We start from the raw sequence: 18,320 nt of genomic DNA, 5'->3' as shown, positions 1-18,320 counted from the left end.
TAGAATTTCACAAAAATATTTTTTTGTGAAGGGAATAATCTCAAACATATTCTATAGAATTGGCCTTCAAAAAACAAAGAAAAAATATTTTCGATGAAGCAGTTGAAAGTGAAACAATTTTAAAGGGACAATAGATATTCAGACTTGAAGTACCTATTTAATGTTACCTATATGCCACAATATTTCTGAAAATCTTTTAAAGAGAATATAATGCTACAAAGATGTTACATCAGCTGTTAGGTAGATGTTTTTGTACGCTAAATAAAGAAGAAGTCAAAAAGTGACTTAATATTTCATGCGAGGAATATAAAAAAGATGTTGATGAAACCCAGAGATCTTGCATAATGAAATTATTCATTATAATAATATAACGTTATGCCAAAATTTCAATAAAAATTTGAATTTGAAAATTTGGTGTCATCCAGGATGTAATGGCAACGTTTGCCAATTTTTAACTTTACTGCAAGCGTCGATTGAACACACGGACGGAATACAACGCTGCAAGTTTATTTGACGATACCAATTTCTAATGCGTCAGGCGAGCGGTCCTTTTTGGCTTTAAAAAGAATAAATATACATATATTGAAAGTCAAAGGATCAAGAAAACCTAGACGCATTATCACTATCGTATTGTAAAAAATGAAGAAGTGGAGCAACTGAATTTTGATAAGTCAAGAAAAAAGTGAGCTAATTTTTGTCTTGTATATTTTTTAGAATATTTTTTTTTTGATTGTTATGTGTTGTTCTGTAGAACTTTCTGTTTTTTTTTATATTTTCAAATGTATTTTTTGGAATATTTTTACGTTTGCTATTTTTCTCGTCTGTTTTAAAAATCTTTTTTTTAATTTTTAAAAATGTATTGGTTTTACAATAAACGTTTATAGTTAATGCATGTGATTTTTTGTTAAAAAAATTGACAACGAATAGCAATGAAGGGGGCCCCTAAATCTCTAGTACTCAGGGCGCGAAGTTAGGTTAAACCGGCACTGGCTCGACCAAGGTTCATAGATAGGAGGTTAGGTTAGGCCCAATCCTACAAGAATCCAAATATTATTCTAACCCCACGTACCAAATTTCATAACAAAATTCGCACTTTTAGTTTTTCTTATTATTTGTAGTCAGGATCCTAAAACTTAAAATTGGTTGGCCTGAGATGCATCACGGGACAGACGAATTTTACGGTCCTGACTTAGGGCTTACAATACCGAGCCAAAATCTCAATACCGGTATTTGGTATTTAAAATTTCAAATACCGGGATCCCGGTATTATGAATAAAAAATATACGCGTTATATTTATACTATCCTCAGTTGTTATATCGACTTGTTAAATATCATATATTAAACAATATATATTAACTTATCATATATTAAACAATATATGAAACCTATTAAATTTTGTTTTGAAATGAGTAGATGTTGTTTATAACATTCCTAGAGAGTAGGAATATATAAATACAAAAAATGTGCAAATAGAAAAACTATATATATTTGGTTCTAGGATAAATTTTGCATATAATAGGATAGTACTTTTACTCATGAAATTTGCCATTTGTAAATTAATTTAACTTTAAAATATATTAATACAAAGATTAACTTACTGTGACAAATATTTTATATGGATTACTCTGTATTTAGACCGCTATATATTTTCAATTATTATTATTAATTCAGAAAATAAGTGAGCCTAATTTATACACCACAATACACAAAAAAATGAAAAATAGATCTGAAAATGTAAAAACAATTCTGATTAATAAATCTTTCGGCTTATTTATAAAATAAAGTAGTCTAATTTTAAATATTTAAGAATTTTTGAACTCAATTTTAAGAACTCATTTTATATACATATTTGTATACACGAGATTTAATAATTTGGTTGTAGAAGCTGATATGTATCACCGTTCGCCTTAAATTAACGATATTCACGCTTTTAGAAAGCGATATACTTGACTTGTATGTGTAATGAATTTGTGTAATAAATATTTTTTACAATGATATTTTATATTGGTAGTTTATCTTCAAAAATAATTTTTTGTAATAGCAAAAATATCTTAGAAGAAAGTTTATTGTGCGTCAATTCACTTTTTATAAATTAAGGTAATACCGAAATACCGGTATTTTTATTATAAATACCGGTATCGAATACCGGAAAATATCGTCCGGGATCCCGGTATTGTAAGCCCTATCCTGACTACAAATACTGAAAAAACTAAAAGTGCGAATTTTGTCATGCAATTTGGTTGGGGTTAGAATAAGATTTGGAAGTACTTTTTCAAATAACTTTTTCCGATAACTCTAGCTAACGCGAATTAAAATACAGAAAAATTACCCTGTTTGTGGATTCGCAGTAGGCCGCGATTAAAATTTAAATTTCAGTTGAGTATCTTAAAAAAATGTGAACCTTCAACCTGTATGACTGTAATAATAAACAACGTTCAATCGTTTTTAAATTTTATTTATTGTTAATAAAAATTTAAACTTATTTAAAATTTAAATTTTTGGTGCAAGTATATTTCTATTAAATAATTAATTTATTTAAAAAAGTTATTATTATTATTAAATCATATTTAGGGGCCCGAAAATTGTGTACGGCATCGGGCCTGATTTGAATTAAAATAGGCTCTGCTTCTTGATATCATCTGCTCATCTTATTTGGAACCTTCCTCTCTCTAGTCTATATTCCCATGGTCTCCAATTTATAAGAATTTTGTTCCATTAGTCTTATATTGTGTCTGGCAAATCTCCATTCAATTTTGCAACTTCTTGTCTAACATCCCTAACTTTTGTTTTCCCTCTTATTCACTCGTTCCTGTTTTTGTCCATTAGTCTTATGTGCAACATTTGTCTTTCCATTTCTCTTTGCGTTTTTATGATTTTATATATATCTGAGCAATATTTTTACTTTTTCGAAAATTTTGAGGGGAGGTCTACCGATTTCCCCCAAATTTTAGTATGTTGTTGTCCTACAAGAAAAATGGCTCTCTGAATTTTTTCAGATTTTTTTGAGCTCAGGCGGCCATTTTGTGAGCCTTAAAAAAAACAAAAAATAACAATTTTAACACTTTTTGAAGAATTTTTTTCAAGGGTCTCTCTTCACAGAAAATGATTTTGAAAACGTCATACTTTATCTACTGATGTCTACTTTTAACTTGAATTTTTTCAACTCTTGTCAAACGTCAAGGCGCCATTTTGGTAAAAATTAAAGTAGACCCACCTTGTAGCCAAAATGACCATATTCAAACAGCTATAAGACAGCTTTTAAGTAACGCAGCTATACTTAGGTAGTAACTAGTCGAAAGATCTAAAAAATGTCTATAATTTTGTTTTATAAAGTTTTTTTCGTGCTTCACAACTTTTCAAGCTACGGTCGTTTAAAAAGTGCTCTTTTTACAAAAAACGCGTATTTTCGCATTTTCAAAGAGGTGCAACTTTTTTATGCCAACTTCGAATTGCACAAAAAATTTTTTGACGGTAGCTTTTAACATATATTATAAGCTCCCAAAGGAATTTCTTTGGCTATTTGCTTTTAAATCCTTCATCTGAACCTCTAAAAAATCGCGAATTTTGATACCTTTGTGAGCTAATATACCTTAACCTGTTGACCTACCCCGCTAAAGCAGGGGCTATTTATCCCCTCCATACATCATGAATTATGAAAGTAGAAAAAAACACCTTTATTTTAAGCTCTGAAAGAAGTTCCTACCATTTACGAAACCAAAGTTATGACAATTTTAATATTTAATTAAAGTGAATGTATTGTCGATATTGTGAGGCCGTTCCTGTATGAAAAAATTAATCACTGTTTTTGGCCCCGGAAAATATTTTTCCGCAAATCGCCAGGAAATTTTGACATTCCTGTCAAAATTTCTTGAAGAAAAAGTCAGGACTTCCTTACTGTAAGAAAATGTCATTTCCTTACTGTAAGGAAATGATATTTCCGTACAGTTGTTAGTGTTCTACATAAATGATAATACATATTTTTACTCATGCGATAATCCATAAAACGTCTGTATGCATTTTCGTACTTTTCTCTTGATTTCTTTGGCAATAATTCTAATGAAGCAGTATTCACTGCCTCAACCAGCTCTGGAGGAGTCCCAGGAATGGAAATTTCATCATCACTTATCATTTTACTTTCGAGAACACCAGCAATTAAATTTATAAGCGTCAAGTTTGACAATTCAACCTCAATACGTTTCCATAGTAACCCAAGTAATTTTATTAGGAATTTCAAAGCACCATTTATCTGGGAATAAAATTATCGCGTTTTTTTTAAATCAATCAATATCTGTCGAATTTTAAACGATTTGCGGAAAAATAGTATGTTTACCTCGTAGGAAAAGCCACATTCCTGGACTCTGTGTTGCTAAGTCTCGGCTTGCGCCTCGACTTAGCAATCTTCACAGTCGTCCAGGAATGTTAAGCTTTTCCTACCCGGTAAACAATGTACTATTCTTAGGTTTTTTGGATCATTCTAAACAAAAAAGGTCTCTTCTCATTTTTCTCTAAAGTTGATAGTTTTCGAGTTAAAAGTGGTGTAAAACTGAAAAATGCGAAAATATGCATTTTCTAGGCTTGGAAATTCATAATGTACATTGCAATTTTTTAGGTTGCTAACTGCCTACATTGAAGTTTAAATACTCAGTTTTAAGATTGTGATGAGAAATCTGGCCTTGTTTTAATATAGACCGTTGTTTTTTAATTATTTATTATTATGAGAATGGGAGCGGCGGCTTAATATACGAGGAGACGCGAATGTATTAAAATAGGCCTCCATTTTTTACCAGAATCTTAAAACTGAATATTTAATCTTCAATTTAGGCACTTAGCAACCTCAAAAATGATAACTTACTTATATAAGTTTCCAAGCCTCGAAAATACAAAGTTTCGCCTTTTTTAGAATTAAATCTATTTTTAGAGGTTCAGTCGAAGGATCTAAAAGCAAATAGCCAAAGAAATTTCCTTAGAAGCTTATAATATATGTTAAAAACTACCGTAGAAATTTTTTTTGTGCAATTCGAAGTTGGCAGAAAAAAGTTGCACCTCCTTGAAAATGCGAAAATACGCGTTTTTTGTAAAAAGAGCACTTTTTAAACGACCGTAGCTTGAAAAGTTGTGAAGCACGAAAAAAACTTTATAAAACAAAATTGTAGACGTTTTTTTAGATATTTCGACTAGTTACTACCTAAGTATAGCTGCGTTACTTAAAAGCTGTTTTATAGCTGTTTGAATATGGTCATTTTTGCTAAAAGGTGGGTCTACTTTAATTTTTACCAAAATGGCGCCTTGACGTTTGACAAGAGTTGAAAAAATTCAAGTTAAAAGTAGACATCAGTAGATAAAGTATGACGTTTTCAAAATCATTTTCTGTGAAGAGGGATCCTTGAAAAAAATTCTTCAAAAAGTGTTAAAATTGTTATTTTTTGTTTTTTTTAAGGCTCACAAAATGGCCGCCTGAGCTCAAAAAATCTGAAAAAATTTAGAGAGCCATTTTTCTTGTAGGACAACAACATACTAAAATTTGGGGGAAATCGGTAGACCTCCCCCCAAAATTTTCGAAAAAGTAAAAATATTGCTCATCTATATACTAAGGATATAGACAGTTTTCACTGTATTCCTTCACTCAACCGTTCTCCCCAGCTCTTTCTGTCTTGCAAGTCACCTTCCTGTAGATTTCTTCTCTCCATTGCTTCGTCTACTTCATCTCTGAAGGACCTTCGGGGTCTGGATCTTAGTTTTCCTTAGTTCACTTATTGGAAGGGTACTTGTATATAACTTTGATAAATTGGAGTGTTTTTGAGTAGGAGTGCTTTTTTAATTCAAACCAATATCTTTTGATATTTTTATTAACTGGTTACCGCTTTCCGCTATTGTCTTCTTTAGAATATCATCCATTAGAAGCACTGTTAGCTACAGCATTTATTATAGCATCTGAGAATATACACAGCGTTTTTGTAAAAAACTTTTGACACACTGGAATTCATTCATGGTAAGCTAGTGGAAACAAACATTTCTTACTAAATGTTCGTTCCTTTCTTTGGGAAGTTTTAGGGACCTCTAGATTTCTAGGGAAGTCTAGTCCTAATTAGTTTAACAGTTATATTGTACAAAATGTATGATTTGTTGCTGTGCGCTTCGGAAAATGTTTGTGGACAGTGTTTAAAAAATTTTTTGTAATCTTATGTGATTTATATTTGTTATTTACTTTGTATTATTTTAATATTTGTTTTTTCTATATAGGTGCATTGCCAATTTTTGTCATACATATTTACTATATCTTTATATTTATTGTATCACTAGCACTAGATATAATATTTTGTGTATATATTAAATTGGGTGGTATCCCGTTAATAAATAAATAAATAAAAAAAGAATGTGTGTGTGTACTTTGTACGCACGTAAGAAGTTATACTTCTATTATAATATAATTTCAACGAAATAAATATACCTACTTAACAGTTACAATACAAAAAATTAACAATAATTACCAAAAATTAACCAAAACAATGCCAAATATTAAAAAAAAAAGAAAAAAATATGAATCGTCCGGGATTTGAACCCGCAATCTCGCGATTTTTTTATCTCTGGTCCAATGCTCTACCAACAAGGCCATCAAGCCGCATGCTAGTTACCTTTCAGATATACATAATTATACATCACGGTGACAAGTTAAATATAAAAATAGATGTTTTTTATTTTACGCCCAAGGAAGACAAATCCAAAGACACAAAATTATAATAAAAAACCTTTTAAACCACCTTTTTCAAATTGCGCAAGTTGTATTATTAATATTAATGTTAATAAATGAAATATAAATATTTTGACGTTTCACAATTTGACAATTCACTTTTAACTGCAGTGCCTTAAAATTTTTAAAGCACTAGTGCCTTAAAGTAGCATTTTTAACGCTCCTATGGAGTCCTAAAAATTGTATTTTTAACAAGTTTGTAGAAAAATATATTTAAAAACACCAATATATTCTTTCCACACCTTTTCTGGACTGATACATACATAAATTAAAACATTTTGAAGTATAACTTCAAAAATATAATACGTAAACTATTTAAAAAGGCAGTATAACTATTAACTAACCTTTGTTGTTTCTCTTCCCACAAATTTTAAAACGCAACAACCATACATAACCAAACCGTCCACCGTCCAAACCACAGCTGCACTACAGCTGCCATATTGGATAATTTTTGACATGTCATTTGAACGTCCAATCAGAACAAAGTTATAATGCGCATGCGCCGGGATCGTAGGTTTTAACATATAAAAATTCACCCTCATATCGCGCGTAAAGAAGTATAACTTCAAAAATAAAAAAATTTCTACACTAGACTACTACTACTACTACTACTAGACTCCAGTAATTTCTACAGAGTTTCAATAGTCTTCAAATATCTTTTCAGTACACTTAAATTTAAATTTACTACAATTGATTTACTGTGGTACTTTGGAAGCTCTGAGTTTGTTTTTTATTATAAATATGGGCCCCATTCTAACCGCTTTTTTTTGTTTTCGTAATATTCAATTGTTAATTTACGCCATCTTTTACTGGGTTTTCGCAGGAAAAAAAAGCTGAAAAATAAACTATCATAGTCTAAAATTCTTTATTGGATTTTCGCATGAATATATTTTGACAAAATGAACAATTTTGTAATAGTTCTGGATCCCGCGTATGAAAAAAAAGTTGATTAATAGCAAGCTGAAAATTTGTTAATAGCTTAAGGGTGACTAGTCGGACAAACTTTGATATATGGGAACACTGAAACAGGGGCAGTTTTAATTGTGGAATAGGTTAAAAATTTGGAACGGTCACACCACGAAAACGGCACATTTATTTTGTCCGACAGAACAGACTTAAACTCTCCGAACCGAGATTAAACTCTCATGCAAAAAATCACACTGCTATTTATCACCTGTCATAATTCCTGTCATTTGACATATTCTACATGTTCCACTCATTAAAACGTCCATTTGGTGATAAATAGCAGTCTGATTTTTGCATGAGAGTTTAATCTCTGTTCGAAGAGTTTAAGTCTGTTCTGTCGGACAAAATACATGTGCCGTTTTCGTGGTCTGACCGTTCCAAATTTTTAACCTGTTCCACAATTAAAACTTTCCCAGTGCCAGTGTTCCCATATATCAAAGTTTGTCCGACTAGACACCCTTAAGATATTAACAAATTTTCACCTTGCTATTAATCAACTTTTTTTTCAAACGCGGGATCCAGACCTATAATCTTCATGTCCGATAAAATTAATTATCAGTTTTTAACTTCGAAATATTTCTAATAAAATTAGTAACTTCAGACAGGAAAAAGAAGATAAATGATTCTACTGGATTCTCATTAGGGTGGTCCAAAAACTCAAGTTTTTTTACAGACCTAGGGACTCTCCCATTTTGTTATATCTAATAAAAGAATAATCTATGCCAAATCTTAACACTCCAGAACATATGGAAGGCAGTGCTCAACAACATTTAGTTTTCATAAATTTCCGTAAAACACTTAAGTTAAGAAAATGTTTGTTTGTTTGTTTTTCAAGATTCAGAAGTTAACAAAGCTGTTGATCTCTTTATTACAGTTGATATTAAACATTTTCAGCAGTTTCAACATGAAGGTACTGGAGTGTAAAGGAGTTATAAAACATCAAGTATTTGTTACTTTTGGGTATTTGACATGAATAATATTTGGATATGATCCTGCGGAATTACCGCTTTCAAGAAGTTCTGTAGAAAGGAAACGAGAAGCAGCAAGACAGAATTTTTCAACAGATATTCAATCAAACTTAGACATCAAAGAACCAATTTGTTGTTCATTGAGACAGCAAAATCCTGTCCGATATTTTAGGTTCACAAAAGGTAGATAGACTACCAGTGCTAGTTTCCTATGCTGGTGGAAATGAGAAACTACTGGGGGTGCCAACATTGGCTAGTGGAACAGGTTTGAACAGTGGAGATGCTGTACTTAAAAATCTTAAAACATGGGATCTTGATGATAAAGTCATTGGTATGGGCTTTGACACAACAACCGTCAATACTGGTCTTAAGAGTAGTGCATGCACTTTCCTTGAAAATAAGCTGAATAAAGAACTTCTATGGTTGTCGTCTCGCCATCACATAATGGAAATCATTTTGAGCAAAGTATTTGCATGGTGTTTGGAACCTTCAATCTCTCCTGAAATTGCCATATTTAAAAGGTTGAAGTAATCATGGAATGCAGTTGATCGATCGGATTACACACCATTAATTTTTCCCTCTGGAGAATCTGAGTTAAAAAACAGTGCCATCGAGTCCTTGCTACATCATCTTAGTAAAAAAGACCAGCCTTGAGATGAATACCTAGAACTTTTTGAACTGACGCTGTTGGTGTTGGGACAACCAATAGAAAAAATTCAATGGAGAGCACCTGGCCTATACACCACGCTCGGTGGATGGTGAAGCTTATTTATGCATATAAGTTGTACCTTTTAGTAGGTCAAGGAGTTTACCATCTCACAAACAAGGAGAAAGAAAACTTATCGACAGATTTATCCGTTTCGGTGCACTTTTTTATGTGAAAAACTGGGTTGAGGCTCCAATTAGCGCCAATGCAGCTTTCAACGACCTAATTTTTTGGAAAGAGGCTGGGAAATACAGCGTCATTGATGAAGCTAAAACTATCAAAAAAGCCTTGCAGCCACATTTGTGGCACCTATCTGACGAAATGGTCGGGTTATCATCACTTTTTTCCAATAAAGTGAGCCTTGAAATCAAAGTGAGCATAGTGAATAAGATGTCTGTCCCAGCACCGCCAAGGATGATTAGAGGAAATGCTGATTTCCTAAGTGATGAATGTGAATTGGCTGATTTTGCTAATAGTAGAATAATGTTGTTGTTTACTAAGCTAAACATTATGCAAAAATTTTTAAACAAGCACCCAAGTGAATGGGAACAGGACCCAGAGTTTAAAGAGTCAAAAAATACAGTAAATAAAATCAAAGTGGTCAAGGACATCGCAGAAAGAGGTGTAAAACTATTTCAAGATTTTAACAAACTCATAACAAATGATGAGTACGAAAAACAGCTGTTACTGCAGATTGTAGAGGATAATCGAAAATAAGTCCCGACTGAGCCAACAAAGAAGGCAGTTCTAGAAAGCCTACAGAAACCATCCATTTCCAAAGACGAAATTTAAAGAGTTCATTTTTATTATCGTCTTGACTATAAAATGTACTTATTTTAAACATGGGTTCCAATGTAAAATAAACAAATAAATTAAGTTTTTGTATCCTAATATGACTTGTAATTTTTTCAAAAATCGATAAAAATATTCCCGTTTTCATTACTTAAACAGTATTGAGCACTGCCTTCCAAGTGACTTATGGCTTTCATATTTTGGCCCCTTACTTCTTTTATCAATTAGAAAAGAATTGGGAGGTCCCTTGGCTTTTACATTCAACTCGAGTTTTTCACATAAGATCTTGAACCACCCTAATTCTCATATTATAAAAATATGTTTACAACAAAGTATTTTTATCAGTAAAGTTATATATCGGGTTGGTGTTATTTAAAAATATGAGTTACCGGTTTTTACCATTTTTGGTTTTTATTAGTTATTGTGCTTAAAAATGTAAATATCAAATAATAACATTTACCAGTGGTAGGGGACGTGTTTTTACTACAGCAGAAATAAAAATACCAGATTTCATAATTTTGATATTTATCGGGTTTTCGCTCAAACCCCTCGATATATTAATGAAATTAAATTTACAAATTCTTGAACGCAGAAGAGTCATATTGAATATTTGTTATCCTCGCAAAATTATCTCTGGTGTTATTAACTCTGAAGAATTGATAAGTCTTGTATACTTTAATATACCTGCTAGATTGACACGAAATCCACAAATATTCAAGGAACAACGGCATGCTACAAATTATGGTCAATATGCACCAATTAGTAGATTGACCCTGTATGGAAACAAGTTTAGTCATCTAATAGATCTGTTTGGTTCTTCAATTTCCTCTATTAAACAGGAACTAGAGCGTCTTGAATTTTAACCCTTAAGCTCCTAGCGTTACATATATGTAACGCAAAAACCGCTAAAATCTTAAAAAAAGCCTTAAATTCGGGAAGAGATCCTAATTTTAACTAGATGATGATGCAAGACTTTCAAGGGACACCTGTTTACTAGTTTTCAGCAGTTGATTCGAGGATTTGATCTAATCTTTTTATTTACTTGAGTGTTTTATGTGACGGTGTTTATTATTTATGATAAAAATGGATCTCAAGTTTGAGTAAGTTTATTTTTACTATTCTTTTGTTATTATATTTTGTTTAAAGTGTTTTCAATTGAGAATAAATTAATGTCTTTTCTTATTGATAATATAAGTTTTTAGAAATTTTATCCTGGTTTTGTAAAAAATTCCTTTAATTTTTGGTGTTACATATATGTAACGCTAGGAACATATGGGAGCAAAAATCGGAACTTTTGGAATTGTAACGTATTGTTTGTTCCAGAAAAGGGTTTTCTCTTCAAGAGGCGCTGGAGATAATTGATGCCGTTGAAACTTTAGATGTTGATGCTATATATAGTTTTGTATTTGTCTGTTATTTTGAAATTTATAATCGAAAATCTTTTAAATATGTTTGCTCCTATATCGTCCTAGCGTTACATATATGTCACGGCAATTTTCTAAAAAATCAAAAATAATTAAGAAAAAAATGTATGTATTTTGTTTGAAAACCTTCTCCTGAATACATAAAAATCAAAAAAAAAAATAAAATTTTCTAAATATATTAATTCAGGATATTAAGGGTTAAATTAAAAAAAAATTAAATAAATGTAACTGTTGTAATTGATACAGTTGTTTTCATCATTTAAAAATAATTTATATTCTTTTTTATTGAAGTTATACTTCTTTACGATCGAGGGTGAAATTTTATACTTGCCTGGCGCATGCGCCGACAGACAGTATGTAGTTCGTTGCTAATCTTTCAAATTATGTACCTATGTATCAGCGCAAATGAGTCATTAAAAGAATATATTAGTGTTTTTAGTAAATGTATTATTTATTATAATTTTCGTGTCTTTGGATTTGTCTTCCTCGGGAATAAAATATTTTATAATAATAGTAAGTATATACTTTAAATTTTAAAGTATTTTTATACCTCACTTCTTGGTCTATTAAATTATTTGTCAGTATGTATGAGAAATCTTGTAAGCTGTCAGAGCAAAGGTAGTTTAGCTCGGTGGTAGCGCGTTCGACCGGAGATCGAGAGGTCGCTGGTTCGATTCCGTGTGTTATCTAACTTTTTTTTATTTTAGTATTGTTTTAATAAAAATTTTTGGAAAGTAGTAAGTAAAAATTAGTTTAATCTTTAAATACAAATAACCTGTTGAAAGTGTATTTATTTCGTTGAAATCATATAATAGAAGTAAAACTTCTTACGTGCGTACAAAGTACATACACATTCTTTTTTTTTATGTTTGTGTTTTATAGTTGTAGTTTTACGTGTATCTAATTTTTATATTTTCATTATTATGACGAAAGCTCTGCTTTATTGTATTTTGTATGTATTGGATTTATCCCGTTAATAAATAAATAAATAAAAAAAAGATTTTTGGTCTTGTAAAGTGTACTAGTATGTACCTTAAAACAAATTTCACACTTGTAACTTTTTTCTCTGATGTGTATTCATATGACTTTTCATATAATCTAATCGAGCAAACTGCTTGAAACAAGTTTCGCACTTGTAGGGTTTTTCTCCCGTGTGTATTCTCAAATGTGATTTCAAACTTCGTGCTTGAGTAAATTGCTTAAAACAAATTTCACACTTATAAGGGTTTTCTCCACTGTGACATATAATATGTTGTTTCAAATTTCTTGCTTCACTAAACTGCTTAAAACAAATTTCACACTTGTATGGCGTTTCCCCAGTGTGTATTCTTAAATGTGTTTTCAAATTTCCATTTCGATTAAATTGCCTAGAACAAATTTCACACTTGTACGATTCTTCGCCAGTGTGTATTCTTAAATGCGTTTTTAAATATTCATGTTGACTAAACTGCTTAAAACAAATATCACACTTGTAAGGTTTTTCACCAGTATGTACTATCAAATGTCCTTTCAAACTCCCTACATGAGTAAATTGCTTAGAACAAATTTCACACTTGTAAGGCTTCTCTCCAGTGTGTACTCTTAAATGCGTTTTTAAACTTTGATTTTGACTAAACTGCTTAAAACAAATATCACACTTGTAAGGTTTTTCACCAGTGTGCATTCTCAAATGTTTTTTTAAATTACCTGATTGACTGAACTGTTTAAAACAAATTTCACACTTGTAGGACTTTTCTCGAGTGTGCACTTTTAAATGTTTTTTCAATTTACATGCTTCGTCAAACTGCTTCTCACAAATTTCACATTCGAATGTTTTTTCTTCTGCAGGTTGACTCGTATGTTTTTCTTTATTAGATGAATGTACTTCTGTTTTCGTGACTTCCAAAGTGTCGTTCTTCTTGGGAAAATCTAAAATAAAAACCAAAATATAATATAAAAAAGCTTAATGCATAAATTACAGAACAGAACAGAACAGAATATTTTCAAATATTAGTGTCTATTGAGAAAATTATTTAATTTAGTATTGTATGAGGCTTTTTTCAGTGCGTCATTAATAAATGCAATCTAAAACACTGGTAGATTATGTCCTGTCAAATACTAATAATATCATAGTAAATGTTCATGAAACTCCAAAATTAACTGACCACTCCATTATTTCTGTTAATCTAAGAAATACTAAAAGTACAGAGCCTTATAATGTTAAGAAATTTAGAAATTTAAGTCAGAGTAATATTTTGACAATTCAAACTAATTTAATGTATTATAACTGGAATTTGAATTCTGTTGATGTTGACTCGATTTTTAATGAGTTATTTTTAAATTGTGAGATTGAAATCAATAAAACAGCACCTATTCAAATCTGCCGGTTTAACTTAAAGCTACCTTGGTTTGATAACGAAGTTTACTCTCTTATAAAATTACGTGGCAATGCTTATAGAACTTTTAAAACAGCACTTGAACCGTTTAAGCAGGAGTTGTGGAGTAATTTTAAAAGATATCGTAATGAAGTTGTTAATTTGTTAAAAACTAAAAAAAATCTTTATTATTTTAATAAAATAGATTTAGACACAACCCCAAAGAAATGTGGAGAACATTAAAAAATTTAGTGAACATTAAATCCAAAGGTTCACCTCAATATGTTCAATTTGAAACAGGTATGTATTCTACATGTCAAGATAGCAAAGAAATCGCTAACCAGTTCAACAGTTACTTTGTTGCAAGTATCAACAATATTGTTGGAGCTTTGGATTTGAGGAAAACCTGGTGTAATAAAAATAGTAACTTATACCTACCAATAAATAAATTTAAATTAGTATCTTTAAACGAATTATGTATGTATGTTAATAAATTAGACAGTAGATGCTCAGTTCATGATATATTAAACGCTAAAATTCTCAAAGACATTTTTGAAACAATTGGGCATATTATATTAAATTTAATCAATACTTGTCTGTCTACTGGTAAAATTTCGAATCAACTTAAAGTTGATTATTATAAAGTTGTTAGTTTTATTTGCTAATTATTTTTGTTAAATCATTTAAAATTTCTCAATAGAGATTCCATATAAAACTGTGCTCGTGACTCAGTGTAAAATGGAAATTCAAGTAGAAACACAATAAAATGTTTCCACAACCAGATTTATACCAATCGCAAAATGAAGCGATATCATTACAGCAGGATAATGTGCTGTTTCAAGAAAACTATCAACGTTCACAAAACGAACAAATGCTATTTAGCAGTTGGAAATTATCTGAGGCCGAGAAGAACAAGGCCTTGGAAGCAACTCATCAACTACAAAACCAGCTAATTTACATGCAAAAAATGTTTGATGAATTAAATGAAAAATATACACTGCTCGAGAAAAAACTGTCTAACAATATCGATAAACAGACGGTTGAGTATCATACAGACGAAGATGATCTTGCACAGGAAACAGAGTGGATTCGTGCGAAAAACAGGAAAGAGAGGAAAATGGACACTTCCCTAACACCACCACGAGAAGAATATAACATCACCAAAAGTCCTGAAAAACCTAAAATAATTGAGAAACCCCCACCGATTATAGTAGAAGGGGAGAACAACTTTCACGATCTTCATGCTATGGTACTTGGCTATCAAAATGCTCAAATAAAAGTCATCAACGACAAAACTATAAAAATTAATGTACAAAAAGAGGATGATTTTAAACTGCTTACCGCAGCATTAAATGATAAGAAATATTCATGGCATTCCTATGAAAACAAGCAAAATAGGCCCATTAAAGTAATGGCCACTGGATTACATCATTCTGTAAAGCCTAATAATATTGTCCAAGAAATGAGGAGACGTGGCTATAAGCTCATCGAAGCTACACCCAAGCTAAAGTATAATACTAAACAACCTCTTAATATGTTCATGTTATCATTCAGACACGATGAAAATATCGATAAAATATTCGGAATTTCTGATATATTACAAGTTAGAGTTCAGATTTTGCCGTTAAGAAAATCCAGACTCGTGCCTCAATGCAAAAAATGCCAAGCTTTTGGTCATACGCAAAAATATTGCGCAAAGCAACCACGATGTGTTAGATGTACCGGAAAGCACCTGACTATCGATTGTGATAAACCTAAAAATGCCCAACCAAAATGTGTCCACTGTGGAGAAAGTCATCCTGCAAACTACAGAGGATGCATGGTAGCAAAAGAAATGCAGAAGTTAAAAGACAATCGAAATAAGAGAACTACAATACCTAAACAACCGCAAAGGGTGCAGCAGCAGAATCCGATATACAAAACCAACGAAAACAAAAAAACCTACAGCCAAGCTGCTAGAGGTAATATAGAAATTGAAAGTACTATCCCAAACCACAGCTCTAACATTGAGAGCACTCTTCAACAAATACTGGAAACATTGACCAAAATGGATGAGCGCATTACTAGATTAGAATATAGCACCAGAGGAGCTATTCCTAAGAATTTTAATGCCAGATAGTCTGAGGATAATGGAATGGAATGCAAATGGACTACTGCAGCATCAACAAGAACTGCAGACTGTCCTAGACATTGAAAAAATAGACATTTGTCTCATTTCTGAAACACACTTTACAAATGAAACCTACATTCATTTTAAAGGATTTAAAGTATACCACACCTTACATCCGGATAATACAGCCAGAGGTGGTAGTGCTATCATAATAAAAGAAACAATTAGACATCATCAAGAAATATGCTACAAAACAGAAATGTTCCAAGCTACTTCAGTATGTGTTAAAACAAAATCTTTTGAGCTTATCGTTACCGCTGTCTACTCTCCACCAAAACATAACCTCAAAAAAGATCAATATCTAGAATTTTTGAATAGACATGGCAAAAGATTTATAATTGGTGGTGATTTTAATGCCAAGCACACCCATTGGGGTTCTAGGTTAATTACAACAAAGGGGAAGGAACTCTCGCAAGCAGTTAAGCAATTAAAATGTGAAACACTTTCAACAGGTAAACCGACTTATTGGCCTACTGATTCCAACAAAATTCCAGACCTGATTGATTTTTTTATAACTATAAATATTTCTGTTAATTATTTACATATTGAAGAAGCTTGGGACATGAACTCCGATCATTCACCCATCCTTCTCACAGTTAGTGATACTGTTATTCAAAGCCAGCCACCTCCTAAACTGACTAATAGGCTAACAGATTGGCGGAGTTTTCAGCTTCACTTAGAAGAAACAATCAATCTCAAAGTTTCACTAAAAACTAGATATGAACTTGATGAAGAAACGGAATGTTTTGTTAAACAAGTTCAACAAGCCGCTTGGAATAACTCACCTGAACTGATTCATAGAGTTAAAAGTAATAATTACCCTAAAGAAATTAGAAAGCTAATCGAAGAGAAAAGAAAACTCAGAAGGATCTGGCAACGCTCTAGAGCTCCATCTGATAAAACAAAACTAAATAATGCTACACAACAGCTTAAAAGAGAAATTAAAAAAAAATAAAAACGAATCAATTAGTAACTATCTAAGAGAATTGACAAATGATAGCACAACTGATTATTCCCTCTGGAGAGCCACTAAGAAATTAAAACGACCGATAATGCAAAATTCCCCACTAAGAAATACAGATGGAAGCTGGGCAAAAAGCAATTTAGAGAAGGCTAATAAATTTGCTGAATATCTCGAGGAAACATTCCAGCCAAATGAAGGTGATAACACACTGCAATGGGAAAATGCCACACAGGAAGAAGGTGAAATTAAACTAGTCACCCCAAAAGAAGTAGCCGACGAAATTAAATCAAACATCAATCCCAGGAAAGCACCTGGGTTTGACTTAATTACTGGGGAAATCTTAAAACAACTTCTTAGAAAAGCCATAGTAAAACTGACATATCTCATAAATGCCTCGTTCAGATTAAGATATATTCCCAAGATATGGAAAGTGGCTGAGGTCATAATGATCCTTAAACCTGGAAAACAACCAAATACAGTATCATCGTACAGATCGATTTCATTGCTACCCGTAATTTCAAAGCTGTACGAGAAGCTTTTGCTGAAAAGGTTGAAACCTCTCATAGATGCTAAGGCTCTAATTCCATCACACCAGTTTGGGTTTCGAGAAAGTCATTCAACTATCGACCAAGTCCATAGAATAACGGATATAATAGAGAGGTCGCTAGAAGGAAAGAAAGTTTGCTCCGCTGTCTTCCTCGACGTGGCGCAAGCTTTTGATAAGGTATGGCACGAAGGACTTAAGAACAAATTAAGCAGGATTTTGCCAAGACAATACACAGAATTATTGGAATCTTATAGATCAGAGAGAGTTTTTAGGGTTAAGCAAGAAGAAGCCTACTCGGAACTAAAGGAAATCTATGCAGGGGTACCACAAGGTAGTGTGACAGGACCGGTCCTATACCTATTATACACTAGTGATATTCCTGAAGTACAACATAATACAATAGCTACCTTTGCTGATGACACTGCCGTCTTAGACGTAGGTGAAGACCATGAAGAAGCAGCAAGAAAATTACAAATATCTCTTAACAGACTTAACGAGTGGACTAAACGCTGGCGAATTAAATTAAACGAAATGAAGTCAGTGCATATAAATTTTACAAACAAAAAAAATCAATACATTCCTGTTAACTTAAATAATACTCAGATACCATACGCCGACACCGCAAAGTATTTGGGTATTACACTAGACGCTAGGCTATGTTGGAAGGCCCATGTTAAAAA

At 31.9% G+C, this 18,320-nt stretch overlaps 1 protein-coding gene across 3 annotated transcripts in view; it reads right to left on the bottom strand.

The window, feature by feature from the left end:
- LOC126879252 (zinc finger protein 239-like) overlaps positions 1–18,320 on the bottom strand; it is a 49,501-nt gene that overhangs the window by 2,945 nt on the left and 28,236 nt on the right. For 2 of the 3 annotated variants that reach the window (XM_050642320.1, XM_050642319.1), the window contains one exon: positions 8,241–13,513. In XM_050642320.1, coding sequence (XP_050498277.1) covers positions 12,651–13,513 — 863 coding nt within the window. In that variant the 3' untranslated portion in view covers positions 8,241–12,650. Of the gene's footprint in view, positions 1–8,240; positions 13,514–18,320 lie in introns of those variants that run through there. The other variant, XM_050642321.1, reaches the window with a different exon arrangement.

This window comes from Diabrotica virgifera, chromosome 1, assembly GCF_917563875.1.
Source record: "Diabrotica virgifera virgifera chromosome 1, PGI_DIABVI_V3a".
Classification (NCBI taxonomy): domain Eukaryota; kingdom Metazoa; phylum Arthropoda; class Insecta; order Coleoptera; family Chrysomelidae; genus Diabrotica; species Diabrotica virgifera.
This window is presented reverse-complemented; position numbering and strand designations above follow the sequence as displayed.